Source organism: Phoca vitulina, unplaced genomic scaffold (genome assembly GCF_004348235.1).
Source record: "Phoca vitulina isolate PV1807 unplaced genomic scaffold, GSC_HSeal_1.0 scaffold16, whole genome shotgun sequence".
Classification (NCBI taxonomy): Eukaryota; Metazoa; Chordata; class Mammalia; order Carnivora; family Phocidae; genus Phoca; species Phoca vitulina.
The window spans coordinates 11,033,791-11,050,344 of record NW_022589719.1 but is presented as its reverse complement, the minus strand read 5'-3'; the positions used below and the strand labels follow the sequence as shown (position 1 = coordinate 11,050,344).

The 16,554-nt window shown below is 35.2% G+C and overlaps 2 protein-coding genes across 9 annotated transcripts in view; one reads left to right on the top strand and one right to left on the bottom strand.

The window, feature by feature from the left end:
- Positions 1–10,344, top strand: part of IMMP1L (inner mitochondrial membrane peptidase subunit 1) — an 80,277-nt gene extending 69,933 nt beyond the window's left edge. For all 7 annotated transcript variants that reach the window (XM_032413871.1, XM_032413870.1, XM_032413872.1 and 4 more), the window contains 2 exons: positions 9,155–9,265; positions 10,128–10,344. In XM_032413871.1, coding sequence (XP_032269762.1) covers positions 9,155–9,265; positions 10,128–10,196 — 180 coding nt within the window. In that variant the 3' untranslated portion in view covers positions 10,197–10,344. The remainder of the gene's footprint in view (positions 1–9,154; positions 9,266–10,127) is intronic.
- The window catches only part of DNAJC24 (DnaJ heat shock protein family (Hsp40) member C24), a 65,451-nt gene continuing 54,713 nt past the window's right edge, over positions 5,817–16,554 (bottom strand). Inside the window, exons 4-6 of one of the 2 annotated variants that reach the window (XR_004300642.1) lie at positions 16,045–16,113; positions 9,665–11,838; positions 5,817–8,572 (exon numbers count right to left, since the gene is read on the bottom strand). Coding sequence is in view for 1 of the 2 variants with exons in the window: in XM_032413875.1 (XP_032269766.1) it covers positions 11,708–11,838; positions 16,045–16,113 (200 nt within the window). In the remaining variant the exon portion in view is untranslated. Of the gene's footprint in view, positions 11,839–16,044; positions 16,114–16,554 lie in introns of both variants that reach the window. The other variant, XM_032413875.1, reaches the window with a different exon arrangement.

Here is a 16,554-nt window from a genome sequence, read left to right as displayed (position 1 = left end):
TTCACTTTTTTTTTTTTTTAAAGATTTTTTATTTATTTATTTGAGAGAGAGAGAATGAGAGAGAGCAAGCACATGAGAGGGGGGAGGGTCAGAGGGAGAAGCAGACTCCCTGCCGAGCAGGGAGCCTGATGCGGGACTCGATCCAGGGACTCCAGGATCATGACCTGAGCCGAAGGCAGTCGCTTAACCAACTGAGCCACCCAGGCGCCCAGTGCTTCACTTTTTGACATATGTCTTTGTTTATAGCTTTTATTGGTGTTATAGGAAGAGTAAACTCCAAAAATTACTGATTGATGGTGTTTCTAATTTTGCTTTTGCATGAATCATACAATACCAGGTTTTATGAAGTTCTTTTAGAACTATATAATAAATTATTTCATTTTCCAGTTATTCTTTCCAATAGTTTGTGTCCACAGCATCTTACCATGGCTGCATTTTGGTTATGTAAGTCATGATTAAACAGAATATACATTAGCCACATAATGGGATAGTAATTTGACTTGATCCTGCTTACCTGGAAGATAGTAACATAAAAAACAATTTTATGGGCATTGTTAGAGTAAAATGACATATAAAATGAAATGTACATTCATCATGTGGACATTTTTCCAGGGTAGGGAAATTATGCATTTTTATATTTCACATTTATCATTCCATGAGACCCAAAACAAAATCTTTAAAATATGTGTGGAAAATGAAATAAATACTCTTAAGATTAAATAATGTGTTACTGATAGATCACCCCCATTTGCTTTTGCCAAAAAGAAACAAGGCTTTCTCTGATTGCTTTCATAAAATGTGTGTCCCTCTCTTCCTTTATAATTCAGGAAAAGGAAAAATAATCATGTCAAAAAAGGATTCCAGGGGCGCCTGGGTGGCTCAGTCGTTGGGCGTCTGTCTTCAGCTCGGGTCATGATCCCAGGGTCCGGGGATCGGGCCCTGGGTCGGGCTCCCTACTCGGTGGGCCTGCTTCTCTGCTTCTCCCTCTCCCTCTGCTGCTCCCCCTGCTTGTGCTCTCTCTCCCTCTCTCTCTCTGTCAAATAAATAAATCTTTAAAAAAAAAAAAAAAAGATTCCAAAAACTTTGCCCTTCTCCTTGGCTTTATACCCTACCTTTGTTGGTTGTAAATTATAAAATATCTGGCAAAGAAAGGGTTCATTAAAAAAATCAACCTGTTATTAGAATTTTGTTTTTTGAAATTTTTGAAAGGTCAGACACACAAATATCTTATTCTTCAGTAGGATCTTTTTCTTAATTAGGTATTTTTTGCTTAAATAAATGAGTTTGATTGCAGTTTAGTAAATGTGTTATCTGATATTGTGGACTCTTGCATCAGATTTCACTTGAATCGAGAAAAGTAACACCTGTGGGTTGGTTCACAAAGCCTCTTTTGTTAAATGGACACCCGCAGGCCATGAGGCAATTACATTTGTTGCTTGTACTATAAAGGAGGCACTTAACTAGACCTCTGTTAAGTATAGTTAAGAACTAGAGGCTTGATTCTTTTGTCCAGCCCTGAGATTAGGTATTATCATACATCAGGAAGTAAACCTCTGACGTAGAAAGGAGAAACAAGAATGATTTAAGGGTTCTTTTAATGCTTTAAAATTTAGCCCTTAGAGTAAGTCCTGAGACCCTGGGAAAATTCAGATTAGAGCCAAAGTAAAAATTCCTATGTGGTATTCACTATAAACATATTCATATATTCTTACTCAGTTTCACAGATTCATTCAAGTTTGGCATAACAGATTGACAAAGGTATGAAAAGGAAAAGTAATCTAACCATTTAAAGTTTTGGTTATGAGAAGTAACGAACAAAGGCACAGAATTAGGGATTTCCATTTTTTGTAATTTGCAAACATTTATTACAAATTAATTTATTGGAGTCTACATTTTAAACTACCATTTAATCTATTAATACTATAATATTGCTATAGAATTTTTTTCCTCTGGTTTGAATTTTCAATTCAGTGATAATCAGTAGTTTAATCCCAGAGACAATAACTGCATTTTGAGTAAGAAAGGAAATTTTTGTTCTGTTTTTTTGCCTCAGTCTGTACAAGAAAGGTCAGGTTTTGAATTTCAGACCCATACCAAAAATGTGTTTACTTTATGTTTATTTAAAGAAATGAGTTCTTAGCTAGACAAATATTTTAGTTATCCAGAGATCTGGTGACAATACTGCTAACTGCATTTACTTATACTATACAAAAAAGCAAACCTTCTATCTAGATTGGAAGTTAGGTCTTTCTCTTTCCACACTAGCAAAGGTTAAAAAAAAAAAAAATTAATTCAACAAAGCTCTTCCTAACCTGTATTGTGATGGACCATGTTCTTTTTTTTTAAAAAAGTACAAGTATCACTTGAAAAGGATAGCCACATTAAGATAACGTGTGTGTGTGTGTGTACACACTGACAGTCCCTAATTTATGATGGTTTGACTTAAGATTTTTTTGACTTTATTGTGCTACAAAAGCGATACATATTCAGTAGAAACTGTACTTCAGAATTTGAATTTTGATCTTTTCCCGGGCTGATATGCAGTATGATACTCTCATGTTGCTGGGAAGCAGCAAGTGAGCTACAGCTTCTAGTCACCCATGCCATCAAGAGGGTGATGTGACCACTTACAGCCAGCCATCCTGTACCCATATAGCCATTCTGTTTTTCACTTTCTTTCAGTACAGTATTCAATAAATTACTTGAGATATTCTACACTTTATTATAAAATAGGCTTGTGTTAGATGATTTTGCTCAAGTGTAGGCTAATGTGAGTGTTGTAAGCACATTTAATGTGGGCTAGGCTAAGCTATGATGGCCAGTTGGTTAGGTATATCAAATGCATTTTTGACTTAAAATACAGTCGACCCATGAGCAACAGGGGTTTGAACTGCGTGAGTCCATGTACATGTGGATTTTTTATACTATAGTACTGTGAATGTATTTTCTCATCATTATGATTTTTCTGAATATTTTTTCTCTAGCTTATTTAAGAATATGTATATAATACATATAAAATATGTGTTAATCGACTGTTTATGACCTCAGTAAGGCTTCCTGTCAACAGATTATTATTTTTTTTTTTTTAAAGATTTTTTATTTATTTATCTGAGAGAGAGAATGGGAGGCAGAGAGCATGAGAGGGGGAGGATCAGAGGGAGAAGCAGACTCCCCGCTGAGCAGGGAGTCCGATGCGGGACTCGATCCCGGGACTCCAGGATCATGACCTGAGCCGAAGGCAGTTGCTTAACCAACTGAGCCACCCAGGCGCCCCCCTGTCAACAGATTATTAATAGTTAAGTTTTGGGGGAGGCAGAAGTTATACGGGAATTTTCAACTTGGCGTGGGAGGGTGGGGGATCAGCACCCCAACCCCTGTGTTCAAGGGTCAACTGCATTTTCAACTTATGATGGGTTAATCGGGACATAACTGCATGGTAAGTTGAGGTTTATATACATTTTTAAATTATCTAAGTAGTATATACTAGTCATAAAAATGTAAATTTTGAAATATATGTTTTTGTGGATTTCTTTTATTTTATTTTATTTTTAAGATTTTATCTATCTGCGAGAGAGAGAATGAGAGACAGAGAGCATGAGAGGGAGGAGGGTCAGAGGGAGAAGCAGACTCCCTGCTGAGCAGGGAGCCCGACGTGGGACTCGATCCCGGGACTCCAGGATCATGACCCGGGCCGAAGGCAGTCGCTTAACCAACTGAGCCACCCAGGCGCCCTGTGGATTTCTTTTAAACATTTATACATATTGCTGTGCAACTTATTTTTTTCACTGATGGTATTCATGTAAATCTACTAGTTTTTTTTAACCAGCTATCTACTATTATATAAATGAACCATATTTTATTTGATCTGCACCTACTGAGGAATATTTATACTTTTGCCAATTTTGAGATACAAGCAATACCATAGTGAACTTCCTTATTTATACATAATTGCATGCTGAGTTTGGCAGATCTTTTCTAGAGATTTTGATAGAGAAAGGGTAGAACAAAAACATGCAGGGGATGCAACTGAAAGGGACTCAAGGTGAAGAGAGATGCCAAAGGCACACTTTACCTTACATCAAAAACTTTCAGTTTTTACTGTAAGGATTCTCTTCATATTGTTATGAGGTATGCTAAGAAAAATAATAAAGACTTTAAAAATTAGATAATTTGAACATTTGTTTCTAGTGATGATGTAACTGATGCTGAACTTGCCATCCTGCCATAAAGAACTAGAAAATTGGACAAAAATGTAAAACAGCTGTTCTCAGAGAATGCATAGCAGGAAGTATGGGACAGATCCCTAAAAAGAGGGTAGACAAGGCAAGCCCTATACTTGCCCCAACTCCTGCTGCGAGTCAGGTGTTTCACAAGGTACTGAAGTAAAATTCAAGCCAAAGCATAGTGGTTTTGCTGAGCTGAAGACACAGATTGGTATAGAGGGAAGTTTAAGTGGTTGGAACTTACGGATCAGACTATTTGGGAAAACAGAGCTACCGAATGATCACCATAAATCTCCTTAGGTGTTCTCTTGGCTTTTGAGCTGAATACTAAATTGTGCCTGCTTACAATGAAACGTAGAGACCGAGCAAAGAATGAGTGGGGAGCTGAGCAATTCCCAGAGCTCACACAGGGCTGAGAGCCACTGGAGTTCTGACCAGCCAGAGTGGACAGATCTTACGGAATATCCTGCACATTCAGTAGAGATCCCTGAATATCATGCCTGACTTAGTAGTACGCCTAAAGTAGCCCTAAGAGTACAGTGTGAGATACACCCAACCTGACAAGCTTTAAAAACAAGGCTTGAAAGGAATAAGCTGATCCACAGCTAACTTATCTGCCTCCCCCAAAACAAGCAGACCTCCTCAACATTCAACCCGCTGTAAAAAAAACAGAATCCACTCAACAAATCAGTGTCCAGCTCAGTCACAAACTACAAGATATGTGAAAAAATAAGAAAGTGTAATCCATAACCAGAAGAAAAATCAATTAAATAGATCCAGAAATAACAGAAGTAATGGAATTAAGAGACACATGCTTTAAAACACCAAATCTAAATATTTTCAAGGATCTCAAGGATGAACATAATGAGGAAAGAAATGGTATATATCAAAAAGAACCAAGTGAATATACAGAACTTAGAAAACACTGTATAGCTTTACAATACATTGGAAGTGGCAAAAAAATAAAAAAGACCCAGACTACGAGGAAATATTTGTAATACCTGTCACAGGACTTATACTCAAGATAAAGGATTCTTAAAATGAGTAAGAAAACAACCCATTTTAAAAATAAGGAAAAATAGGGGCACCTGGGTGGCTCAGTCGTTAAGCGTCTGCCTTCGGCTCAGGTCATGATCCCAGGGTCCTGGGATCGAGCCCCGCATTGGGCTCCCTGCTCCGCGGGAAGCTTGCTTCTCCCTCTCCCACTCCCCCTGCTTGTGTTCCCTCTCTCGCTGTGTCTCTCTCTGTCAAATAAAAATAAATAAAATCTTTAAAAATAAAAAAATAAAAAATAAAAATAAGGAAAAATATTTTAATAGACACTTCACAAAAGATACACTAATAGGCACAAGAAAAAAATGTTCATCAGAGAACTGCAAATGAAAACCACAATGTGACACCAACAGTTTACTAGAAGTGCAGAAATTTTTAAAAAGGAAAATACCAAGGTTGTGGAGCAACAGGAATACTCATACATTGCTGCTGCGAGTGTAAAATGATTTAATTATTTTGGAAAAGTTTAAGGGCAGGCATACACTTATGGCCTAGAAATTTTACCCCTTGGTATTTACTGAAAAGAAATGGACTTACATATTAATGTTTACAGTGCTTTATTCTTAACAGCCCCAAACTGCAAAGAAAAATAGCCATCAACAGATTCATGGGCAAACATTGTAATTTACAAATAAATACTACTTAGAAGTAAAAAGGGATGAATGATTGATACATACAACTGGATTAATCATAAAAAAATGAACAAAAGCCAGACACAAAATAAATATGTGTAGTACAATCTTATTTATATTAAATTTAGGAGCAGGTAAAACTAGTTTCTAGTAACAGATCTCACTAGTTGCCTGGTACCAGGTATAGGGATGGGAGGTTGACTGGCATAGGAGGGAACTTTTTGGCATGATGAAAATGTTCTACATCTTGATTGTAATTAGCAGTTATGTAGGTGTGCACATTTCCAAAACTAGTGTCAAACTTGAAGTGAGTGCTTTTTATACTATATAAAGTATACCTCTAAAAAATTGATTTTTAAAGTGTATACTCTTACTCTATACCAAAAATAAGCGGAATAATTTCAACATCATGAATTTTTTACTGGACACTGGGTAGTTGACAGGTAGGTCAGCAAAAATGACTGCTTTGATTTAAAAGATCCAACTTAGAGGTTTTCCTGTTTATAGAGAAGCTCTTATTAAAGGTTCCATCGATGATGAGGCTGTTTCCTTGATTTGTGTACTTTCTATCAAGCACCAAGTCTGAGAGGTAGAGGATATTTCCTTTACTATAAATGGATGCATGGGTATTAGAATGTATAGGCTTCAGATAAATGGGAATTAGCATGCCCCATATTTGAACCTACTTCTATTAACTATCAATAATAGTACTTCACAGATTGTTTTAAGGATCAAATGAGTGTTTTGGTTTCTTTTTTTTTTAAATAAACTGGAACGCCATGTATATATACTGGCTTGCACTACTATTTCCTTCTTTATGTTCCACCCGTTGCAATCAAGGACTAGGTCAAGATAGCTGAGACACACTCTTCCAAAGGCTTCTGGTAATATGTTCCAGATTCCGTTCTGTACTGGTTAATTTTATTATACCAGAGATAACACTTCATCACTTTATTTCGCTAATTTGGAAGCATTCAAAAGTCATACAAAAGTGATTGTGCTTTATAAGAATTTATACTTACATTAATAATAAATACCACCAAATATCGGAGTTCCAGTTTTGGCTTAGGTGTTGTAAAGAATTAAGATCACGACACGATTACGGTCTATTGGCTTATTTGGTCATAAAATAATAGACTTACACAAAAGCCAAGCAGGTTAATAAGATGTTATAATACAGGGACCCAGGCAAGGCAGACTTTATATAGTAAGTGCTCTAAACCATCAAGAGTATTTGGTATGGGCAGGCAAGATTGGGGAGAGCTTCATGAAGAAATGGAATGTATACTGGATCTTGGTTTATTACGTATTTTTTACAACTCAGAAACAAACACATATTAAGGAGAAACTATGGAAATTTAAACATAAAATGTCCATATTATAGCTTCTCCCATAGTGGCACTTGAGACTATGTTAATGACACATGGCTTTTCTAAATACACTATTTTGGTTTTTTTTTTTTTTTCATCTGTGACCTGAGATGGATTCATTTTTCTACCTGAACAATAAGGTTGACTGTACATAAATCCACTTATACAGATAGGAATTAGTCTTGCTTTTGGCCCTAGAACCTATAACTTAGTTCCACTAATAGTGGGGGGGGAAAAGTGATCTTATAGCATCTGATACTCTTTCAGGAAACTTAAGTTCTTTCTCTACAAATAGATTTAACATTTAAGTGTATGTAAATGAAAATAACTTGTTTTGGACAAATATTTCTACATAAGACATTCCAAAATTATATAAGCTCTGATGTAAAGTGAAATTCAGATTTTACATGCTTGTATACATTTATTTTTCCAAAAGGTAATATGGGGGATGGAGGGGGGGAGTCATGAATAATAGGCAGCTCACACAGGGTTTTTAGGGCGGTGGAAATACTCTCTGATACTATAATGATGGATACATGTCATACATTTGTCCAAACCCATAGAATGTACAACACAAAGAGTGAACCCTATCTGGACCTTGGGTGATTATGATGTTGATGTAGGTTCACCAGGTATAACAAATATACACCACTGTGGTAGGGGATGTCAATAGTGGGAAAGGTTATGCATGCGTGGAGACAGGAGATGGGTGAGAAATCTCTGTACCTTCCTCTCGATCGTGCTGTGAACCTAAAACTGCTTTAAAAAAGTCTTTAAAAAGCAGTAATTTGTAACATTTTGTAAAATTGCAGTCATTTCTTATTTAACCCAGTAGGAGTATTTTTCTTCACATAAGGTACCCAAGTAATAAACAGCCAGTCAAAAGAAAAGTGAAAATAAATTCCTTCCCAGTAGATCATCTTGGTCTGGTCAATAATCCAACTTTCTTGGGTAACAAAAACTATAAAATAACTTGTAAAATGCTACTTTAAGGATTACTGCTGCAGAGTAATTTTTTAAGTTTATATAGAATAGATTAATGGGCAAATGTTTCATATCACAGAGCGCATTTTTTTTAAGGTAACATGTTCTGTTCTAAATATTCTTATGGTTGACATTGAGTAAAAATGTAAACTTAACGTTATTTACCAGTTAATACATAGGACAATATAGGAGATAGGGTCTTTTATTCAGTAGAAGGTCACCATCATTAATTTTACAACTGATGATTTTATAATAGGTCCTTCTAGTTCCTGATGGTCATTACTGAAGTATAATGCATTGAAGATATGGCCTGTACAAAGGCAGAACAGGGATCTTAATTAGAATTCTGACAAGCCCACTCCAATAAAATGATGAGATTATTTGTAATTGATGTCACAATCAATTACCATTTAGTTCATCATGAGCACTCTAATAGGTCTGGCCGTGGTACTGGCCCCAGGATGTTGCTGAGTGAGTGGCTGCCCTGCTTCTGCTGTTCCAGAGACAGGAGGGCACATTTTCAGTCAGCATCCTAATGACCTCTTTTGAAGTCTATTAAATTAATGACCCTGTCACACTGTTTTGATCTCTTATAACCTCAGTTTGGGGTTTGTGTAACAAATTAATGTTTGGGAACCATGCGGCAAAAAAGATAGGTCTTTTAAAATGATGAAATCTTAATATTACTTACTAATACTAATTATTTAGTAAAAGATTTTTTATTGTGCAAGAAATAAAAGCAAAAATACAAATCATAGGGTTTGTATGTGTTTTATAAAAAAGAACTTTAGTAGGACATTTCTCCCTACTACCAAAAGACATGCTTTTTATTTATAGTACCCAAATTTTTGTTTTTGTTTTTTAAAGGGGCTGCTATCTTCTCTAATTCTAGGTGCCAACAGGTCATGTTTGGTTAGAAGGTGATAATCTACAGAATTCTACAGATTCCAGGTATTATGGACCTATTCCATATGGACTAATAAGAGGACGTATCTTTTTCAAGGTATTATTTTCTGCTTAAAATGTAGGTTTTCTTCTCTGAGCTGGAAAAAAAAAACAAAAACCAATTTCTTCCAAAATGAACTTTGAAATATTCAGGCTGTCAGTGGACTTAACTGTTGCAGCGACTACATTTTAGGCACATGCTGGCCTTCATAGCTATAAACATTACCTTTTTCCCCACTGAGACAGGTAATTAAGAGTAATTTTTTGTTTGAATAATAAAGTCCAAACTACCTTAGCTATAAGAAGCCCTTAGTTTAAACCTCCAGAATGTAATTCTTTCTCATACAACTTGTACAACTATATTTGTATCTTGGAAATAAATATGCATTTGCAGAAGAGCAGTGCAGTCAAACCACACTGTTAAGTGCGGATATCCCAGTTAAGTACATTGACTTACCATGGTTACAGTAAATGTAGGACTCGTAGGAAAGATGATTATTTTCACTGGCTCCTCCTTTTTGCCACAACAGTAAGAAGAAAAACACATGAATACTTGGGGCTGTTGGATAATCTGCATGATTCTTTATACTTATGCAGAAGTTATATTTAAATACGTAGGCTTACAGTTAACTTTGAGGGTAGTAAAAGAAAAAACAGACACACATTCATACATATATATTCACATACCATACACATATAATGTCTTGTATAACATATCAGCATTCCAAACTTTAGAGTTTAAATACATATGCACATACAAGTTTACTTTCTAAAGTCTTATTTTGGTATAGAGAATTTGTTCTTGACTAAAAATAAGGAGAAAGTGTTTATATGGCACAAAGAAAAGGGATGAATAAAGGGAATATGATGATGACATAACACTTTCATTAACTGTCTTCAATCACATTTTAATTTTACAGATTTGGCCTCTGAGTGATTTTGGATTTCTACGTGACAGCCCTAATGGCCACAGATTTTCTGACGATTAGCAAGAATTTATTGTTCTGATTTTTCTCTCCAAGTGAATTTATTATTGCCACTGAAACCATGTACTTACTAATAAACTATTTGCTACTTAGTTTTAATCATTTGTAATTGTTATATGTAAAGAATAAACGACACATACTGCAAGCTCTATTAGTTCCAATATATGGATAAAAATGTAAGTCATCTAAATTTGTATTCAGATTATTTTTCTTTTAAAGCTACCATTTCCTAAGTTACATTTAAAGTTGAAGATGGCAGTGTTCAAATCTAAAAAAGTAAGTCATCTAAATTTTATGATAGATATAAAAATATTTTTAGGGAGAAAACCTGGATGACAACCTCACTTCTGAATTTTTGGTTTTACAGCTATAACGAAAGTAATCTTTTCTTGAATATGCCTCATACTTTTGCTACATTTACACATCAGAGTAGTAACTAGTCTTTTAAGTCCAAACCAATAATAAATACCATGGGTTCAACCTAATAAAAAGCTGCTATGACACATGCTTGGTTCACTCATTTGAAATTAAGTAATAAAGTTCCAGTGATCCCATAAAGGATTCCTCAATTTTTTTTTAAATGAGTCCTGACTTATACTGTACATAAAGTATCAAATATACAGAAAAATAAAATCTTTAGAGTCTATTATAATCAATAATAACATTATAAAAGTCCATTTGATCATACCAGCAATGCAGTGTGGTTCCTTATTCATAAATACAGGAATTAATACTTAGTACTTTGAAATAAAAAGGAAAATAATGCATCTGTTTCAATTTTTTTTTTTTTTTTAAAGCTACCATTTCCTAAGTTACATTTAAAGTTGAAGATGGCAGTGTTCAAGCTTTATTCCCTTTAATGTAGCCACACGAAGAATCTGGAAATATAGTGTCAGGACGAGTCAAGTCTTTTCACTCCAAAGCTATCCTTTCTACAGTTGCCACTTTACCTTCTTTATTAACTTTGAAATAACTTCATGAATATCCATGTCCAGCCCTCATTATGGGAGTACTAGGCTCACATGTTATTCACAAAGATTATAATTTAATCCTAATGACTTGAGACTTTGAGATACTTGTACAATAGGCCTGTAACTTTAGCAGCTAGAAATGTCATGTTACTTCAGAAACTCAGTAACTATAAAGAAACATGATGATACTGTGACCCATTATAAGAGGAGACATGCTTAAAGAAATAGAAAATTCTTATACCAAGGAAAAATGGACCAAATAACAAAGTTCTCAGATGGGAATTCACAAAATATAATTTATAATTCAAGTCCTTTTTTTTTTGGTGATGTATAAATATAAAATATAAATACATATAAGTAACTAAATTAATTTTCTATTAATCTGGGGTGGCCCTTGCTTGACAGTCTTATACTTTCTCTGCAAATAAAAGCTGACCAAAAAAAGAATCCTACTTCTTTTTATCAGCTTTATACATTTACTTGAATGGGCTCTCTTCAACATGTCTGAATACACAGTTAAAGGATCCCACTTAGTGAACAATTTCAGCCATAATGAAGGAGTTCTATAATTAGTGAACATGTATCACAAGAAATCAGGGTAACTTCTTCTGCTTCATCCTTAGAAACACTGTATTTTCCACCACATCGGCAACTCAAAGAAAAAGAGTGATCATCTGTAAAAAAAACAAAACAAAAAAACAAAATGCCTCAAACGCTTGTAACTATTTCAACAACTTTTTAAAAAATGCAGTTTATCTCATAGAAATTGCAAAACATGCAAGTATAAAACATATTTAAATGAGAACTTGAAACGAATTCTTGTATGGGGCAGTATTTCTAAAAATTATCTACCAAAAAATCTTGATCTGTAGAGATCTGTAGAGGGCTAAAGCTACAAATCAATAGCCCAAAGATCTTGAGGGTAGAGCAGATGCTCAGAAGCGACCCAGGACATTTATTTGAAGTCTTCTGTTTTCTTAAGATCTACATAAATTTTACATTCCTCTCAACAATGTATCAGTCAAAAATACTACTGTGAAGGAAAGAGAAATAGCCCTCCATGTTTTACTGTAGAGCAACATGCTTTTGCCTGGAATATGTTCTTTTAGAGAAAACTCTAACTTAACTGTTTTGTTTTGTTTTAAGATTTTATTTGAGAGAGAGAGAGAGAGAACACAAGTGGGGGTGGGGGGAGAAGCAGAATCCCCCCTGAGCAGGGAGCCCTATGCGGGGCTCGATCCTCAGTACCTGAGCCGACGGCAGATGCTTAACCAACTGAGCCACCCAGGCTCCCTGCTAACTTAACTGTTTATCAAGTTCAACATTTAAATACTCTGTTCCAGTATCACTATTTCTGTGAAGTGAGATGCCCAACAGAGGCGATACGGCGCAACATTTAGCCTACTAATGGTGGAAATTTTATTAAGTCTACCATCTTCTTGGGAACCTGAAATGCTCATGTCCTTTAACTGAAAAAATCTGATCCACTGGTCATTCCATTTCAATGTCACTGAGAAGTGACTGTAAAAGAAAAATAATTACTGATCACCTTACTGTACAACAGTCATAATTTATTAGAGATACATCAAATAACTTCATTCAATCTCAAACGTTATTCCTTAACAGTCAGGTTTCATCATATGCCACTAATAGAAAAAAAGAAAAGAAAAAATTCAACTGCCTTGTATTTGTTCTCTAATCAAATATGGCCTTGGAAAAATTAACAAATAAGCCAACTTTACATGTTTCTTTTACCAGTAAGGAAAGCATGAATTCATTCACCTAATCCTCCTTTTTATTTTTCACCACAATGTCTTTTTTGTCCATAAAGAAAAATAATTTAATCTTGGAATTTTAAAATGCTAATAGCTTCCCTGTCTGATCCAATTTCAAAAGTGAATTGTTTCATTATTAAATTGTCTAAAAGTGTACATATTCTAACCATTGGTTTTCTTAAGCTAAATGTCCCTCTTCTTTTTTTACCACCTCAGTGAGCACTGAGAAACAATTTGAGGTGACATGTGCTCAGTAAATGATGCAGAGGCCACCATGGGCTACTGTGGAGTTTTGTCATAGATGATTCCAAATGTTAATGCTCACTAAAAATTCACATCTTGTTACATTTCTTCTTATATTATTCTATGACTTAACAAAGTGATATCTTCACAGAAATCATTTTAAATACACTGAAGACAAAATAACCAAGTTGTAAAACAGACTAACCCTAAGGGGAAAGGTTAACCACTCTCAACAGTTCTTCAGGGATGGCTTTTAAGCGTAATAAAATGCATTGTTTCATACTGTCCTTGGCTCAAGAATATGGTAATTTGGCTATGTCTATCATGTAGGGTTTCATCCACTTTTCTCCTGCTCTGGATCTTCACTTTCCAAGGTTATTCTGAAAATGGCCATGAAGGAATCTTCAAACAATTTTTTATTTGCCCAGCTGATCGCACTTTTTATTGAATTTTCATCTGCCAAGATTGCTCTTTTCAATCACAAAACTTACATTATTAGTTTATAAATATCCCCGCAGAAATAATGGCTTCATGCAGCTGTTTGCTGCTCAGTATTTTTTCTCATAAGAATAAGGATTATTTCCATCTTTATAAAAAACCCTTAATTTAAGTATCAGGATGTCCTAAAATTTTAAGATTAACTCGAGCTTCTAGTAACTGATTCATTGGCTGTGGTTAGGATTCTTCTATATCTTCACTGTCACGTTTACTTAAGGAAATTCCAAGGATAGTAACACATTTATAACGTGACGATTTCATGTTGTACATTTCTTTCACTATCTTGTTTTTTTCACTTGTATCAGAAAGCTCAGGGGCGCCTGGGTGGCTCAGTCAGTTGAGCGTCTGTCTGCCTTCAGCTCAGGTAATGGATCCCAGGGAGCCTGCTTTTCCCTCTCCCTCTGCCTGCTGCTTTCCCTGCTTGTGCTCTCTCTGTCAAATAAATAAATAAAATCTAAAAAAAAAAAAAAAGAAAGAAAGAAAGCTCACTGTATTTGTTGACTGAACAGATGCTTGAACCACCAATCCATATTAATTTAAAATAAAAACTTATTTTAAAAGGCTACTGAAGGAAAAAATACAAAACCAGTTTTGACTATTTTCATATTATCAGGAATCATGAGGAAACAAAATATGTTAATCAGCTGCAGCAAAAAGAACTAATTTGTCTAAGAAGAGATTAAACACACACAATGTTAGCTGATGAGATAGCAATACTGTATTTTCAAAACATGTATTTACTTGGGCAGGTCTCCTTGATAAATCACATGTTCTAGTCTGTCCCCTTCGTGAACCAGAAGCCTTTCACTAAAGCCTGTATCACCAGTATATTCTACTTTCCTAGCAGCTCTCGTTTACTCTGATGAAACTAGTATAAAACCCTGGGAGCCCCAGTTACACAAAACCTCAAGTTTCTCAATCATTCACTGCCCAAATAAGAATTTATACTCTAGGATTTCATTTGGCAGTTTAGGAGCAGAGTGGCCCAGAGGCAAAAACATGATCTTCCTCTTAAGTCAACAGCCTATCACCCACCTTCCTAAGAGCACTAAGTTAAATTATAAAATATTCCAGGGGCACCTGGGTGGCTCAGTCAGTTAAGCGTCTGCCTTCAGCTCAGGTCATGTTCCCAGGGTCCTGGGATCGAGCCCCACGTTGGGCTCCTTGATCAGCGGAGAGCCTGCTTCTCCCTCTCTCTCTGCTGCTCCCTCTGCTTGTGTGTCCTCTCTCTCTCTCTCCCTGTCAAATAAATAAATAAAATCTTTAAAAAAAAGTTCTTTAAAAAAAAAATTCCAGTAAACTTGGTTTCAGGATGGATGGATGGGCTGTTTATCTTCTGCCTATCCACACTCATCAGTCAATTTTTATAAACCCCTAGGGAATTTTTACTCCAGGCTAAACAACAGTTATAGGGTTAAAGTATATAAAAATTCTAAGAAATAGTAAGATTTTCTTCATTTTCCCAGAGAAACATGGATGTGTGATATTCACATGGGTTCTATTTAGAAGAAGGAACTTAACAGTGTCTAACCAGAGCAATTCAGAAAACTATCAGAACAGTAGAGAAATTAGATTTAAGTCGTAAAATTCTAGTAATAGAGGGCGCCTGGGTGGCTCGGTTGGTTAAACGTCTGACTCTTGATTTCGCCTCAGGTCATGATCTCAGGGTCATGAGATCAAGCCCTGTGTCGGGCTCAGCGCAGAGTCTGCTTGTCCCTTTCCCTCCACGTGCACTCTCTTTCTCTAAAATAAAATTAAAAAAAATAATAATAAAATAAAATAAAAAATAAAATAAAATAAAATTCTAGGTATAGAAGAGGGAAAAAGATAAGATGTCATGGTAGGTAAAAGGGAGTGACAAATTTTTCTTTTTCACCTGACATAAAATCAAAAAGGGAGGGTAAAAACCAAGCTCCAAGCAGAAGAGTATAATATTAAAAGCCCTGCCCTGATAGTTTATGATTCCATGTAAAGAAATAAAAATAAACAAAAATTTTAATAGGAATTCATCTCATATGTCAACAGAGGAAGGATGGAAAAAATTATCTTCTTTAACTTTACTTTCCCTATTACACAGATAGAAAGTAAGTCAAAACCCAAGTAATTTAAAAAAGAAAACCTTATGAAACCTTCTATACCTAACATCTAATTAGACTAGAAAAATAACTAGAAATGAGTCATATGGGGGACATCAATAATTGAAGTTTAGAATGAAAAATATTCCTAAAACCACCCACATATATATATTTAGAAAGCCAAGCTATTACTATTTTTTTAGATTTCCAAATATCCTATGAGGGTTTTTCTTCTCAAAGAAAATCCGTAATATTTTTCTTTACTGTAGTCAAGAGAAAAAATCCCAACCTTCATTCCAACACATTTCTTCAAGATATACTTGAGCATCTACTGGTCCCATATTTCTTAGATCCTCTTCTGTAAAATATAAAATGCGACATTTATTCAGCACTTTAACCATAACCATGAAGAATGCTGAAAAGACAACTACAGCCCGGTGACTACAGCTGTAATTTACTTACCATTTAAAAACTTAGTTTATTACTTCTGACAGCAGTTTTAAGGCTACCTGACTTGGGGTCCACTTCTTATGAACTTCAACAGTCAAAATCTATCCTATTTTCCACAAATATGCAACATGCAAAAGCCATGGAGTTGATTTTGGTGATTCCTTGTGATTAGTAACCCCTATTTTTGTGAGAGATAGGGAATTTTTTTTTTGTCAGACAAACTATACCTGTAACTAAGGAAGGAAGCATGGAGTTGTGCAAAAATAACTGTTTTTGAACCTAGCTGTAATATTTTACCAGCTATCTAACCTTAGAAATACACCTTAGATATACTGAGCTATCTCTTATC